Source organism: Portunus trituberculatus, chromosome 39, assembly GCF_017591435.1.
Source record: "Portunus trituberculatus isolate SZX2019 chromosome 39, ASM1759143v1, whole genome shotgun sequence".
Taxonomy (NCBI): domain Eukaryota; kingdom Metazoa; phylum Arthropoda; class Malacostraca; order Decapoda; family Portunidae; genus Portunus; species Portunus trituberculatus.
In genome coordinates, this window is record NC_059293.1 from 5892618 (window position 1) to 5895309 (window position 2692).

The 2692-nt window shown below is 20.7% G+C and overlaps 1 protein-coding gene across 1 annotated transcript; it reads left to right on the forward strand.

Moving 5' to 3' along the window:
* The first annotated feature begins 1237 nt into the window (after positions 1–1237).
* Positions 1238–2049, forward strand: LOC123515642 (glycine receptor subunit alpha-2-like). The gene has a single exon (XM_045274460.1). The coding sequence runs from the start codon at positions 1278–1280 to the stop codon at positions 1998–2000; it is 723 nt and encodes a 240-aa protein (XP_045130395.1). The 5' UTR covers positions 1238–1277; the 3' UTR covers positions 2001–2049.
* The last annotated feature ends 643 nt before the right edge of the window (positions 2050–2692 follow it).

Here is a 2692-nt window from a genome sequence, read left to right on the forward strand (position 1 = left end):
TATATATATATATATATATATATATATATATATATATATATATATATATATATATATATATATATATATATATATATATATATATATATATATATATATATATATATATATATATATATATATATATATATATATATATATATATATATATATATATATATATATATATATATATATATATATATATATATATATATATATATATATATATATATATATATATATATATATATATATATATATATATATATATATATATATATATATATATATATATATATATATATATATATATATATATATATATATATATATATATATATATATATATATATATATATATATATATATATATATATATATATATATATATATATATATATATATATATATATATATATATATATATATGTATATATTATATATATATATATATATACATGATATATATATATATATATACACATATATGTGTTTTGTGTGTGTGTGTGTGTATGTGTGTGTATGTGTGTGTGTGTGTAGGAACATAAATATAAACACACACACACACACACACACATGTGTGTATGTGTATGTATAAATATGTGTGATACACACATAGTGATATAAAATATAACAAACACAAAAAAACATAAATATATATATATATATATATATATATATATATATATATATATATATATATATATATATATATATATATATACATATATATATATATATATATATATATATATATAATATATATATATATATATATATATATATATATATATATATATATATATATATATATATATATATATATATATATATATATATATATATATATATATATATATATATATATATATATATATATATATATATATATATATATATATATATATATATATATATATATATATATATATATACATACATATATATATATATATATACATATATATATATATATATATATATATATATATATATATATATATATATATATATATATATATATATATATATATATATATATATATATATAGATAGATATATAGATGGTGTGATGAGATAGATAGATAGATAGATAGATATATAGATAGATATGATAGGTGGATAGGTAGATAGACAGATAGATAGATATAACTGTTCATCTATAAAGGAGGTGGATGCACTGACGTTACTTTCATATTAGTAATTGTGGTATTTCTATTTAATTTTTCCTTTGTCTATTTTCAGGTGTATTCTCTGGTCGTTCCGTTACATTGGAGCTGACTGTAAATTTGGTTATGACGGCAACCTATGATCCAGACTTACATAAGTTTCCCTTTGATATGCAAACTTGTGAATTACTTATCTCTGTGCATTCTGGTCCAGGATCTCTCTTGTTAGCAGGAAACCTTACAAGACATCCAGTCTTCCGGGAACGACTATTAGAGTACTACATCCGGAATATGACTTTGGAAGTGGAAGAACCAAGTGCTGAAGGAAAGGAACAGAAAATTATATTTACTACAGAGTTTGGCCACCTCAATGGCTACTATGCTATCAGCATCTTCATGCCCACGCTTCTCCTTGTCATAGTTTCTTACGGTTCATTTTATTTTGAAGATGATGATTTCACAGACCGCATCATGGTGTCGCTCACCTCTCTTTTGGTGTTGGCTACCTTTATCTCCACAGCATCTTCTACTATGGCGCGCGTTTCCTACTTTACTTTCTTGGATGTATGGCTTTCCTTCTGTATCGTTTTGGTATTTTGTATTTGTATGTTGCACACTTTTCTTTTGTCACTTGGACGGAATTCATTTGTCGACGAAGGTGAAAGAATTGAACAACAATGGGCTAAAGTATCACCTGGAATCATTACACTGGGCCTCAGGGAAACATCGGACAAGAGACGCATTGCCTCACCACGTCGACGCCGTGCTGATTTGACCATAAAAATGTGTGTGCCAGTTGTAATTGTCTCCTTCACAACTGCTTTCTTTTATCTCGGTCACCAGGAATGAAAATTTGTAGCAAAACATTCAAGTTAGTCAAAATATAATCTTGAAGAAACTGTTTTATATGCCTTTATTTTTATTGTCATTGTTGATGTTATTATCATCAGTAATAGAATTATTATTTTCATTATTATTATTTTTATTATTATTATTATTATTATTATTATTATTATTATTATTATCATTATTATTATTACTACAACTTTTATCATCATTTTCTTTGTTATTATTATTACTATTGTTATTATTATTATTATTATTATTTTTATTATTATTATTATTATTGAGGGAGAAGTTGTCCGATTGTCTATACATTATTATTATTATTGTTATCATCATCATCATCATCATCATCATCATTATTATTATTATTATTATTATTATTATTATTATTGTTATTGTTATTGTTGTTGTTATTATTATTATTATTATTATTATTATTATTATTATTATTATTATTATTATTATTATTAGTAGTAGTAGTAGTAGCAGTAGTAGTAATATAATCTTTTTCCTTATTACTATAATAATTATTATCATTAATGTTACTATTTTTATTATTACAATTATTATTATAATAATTATTACTGTTATAGTAATAATATTTAGCAATTATTATCATAATATCTTATATTATAGTTGTTGTGATTATGATAATGTGAAGGGAGAGACAGAATGAAGATAGTGATTATGATGTT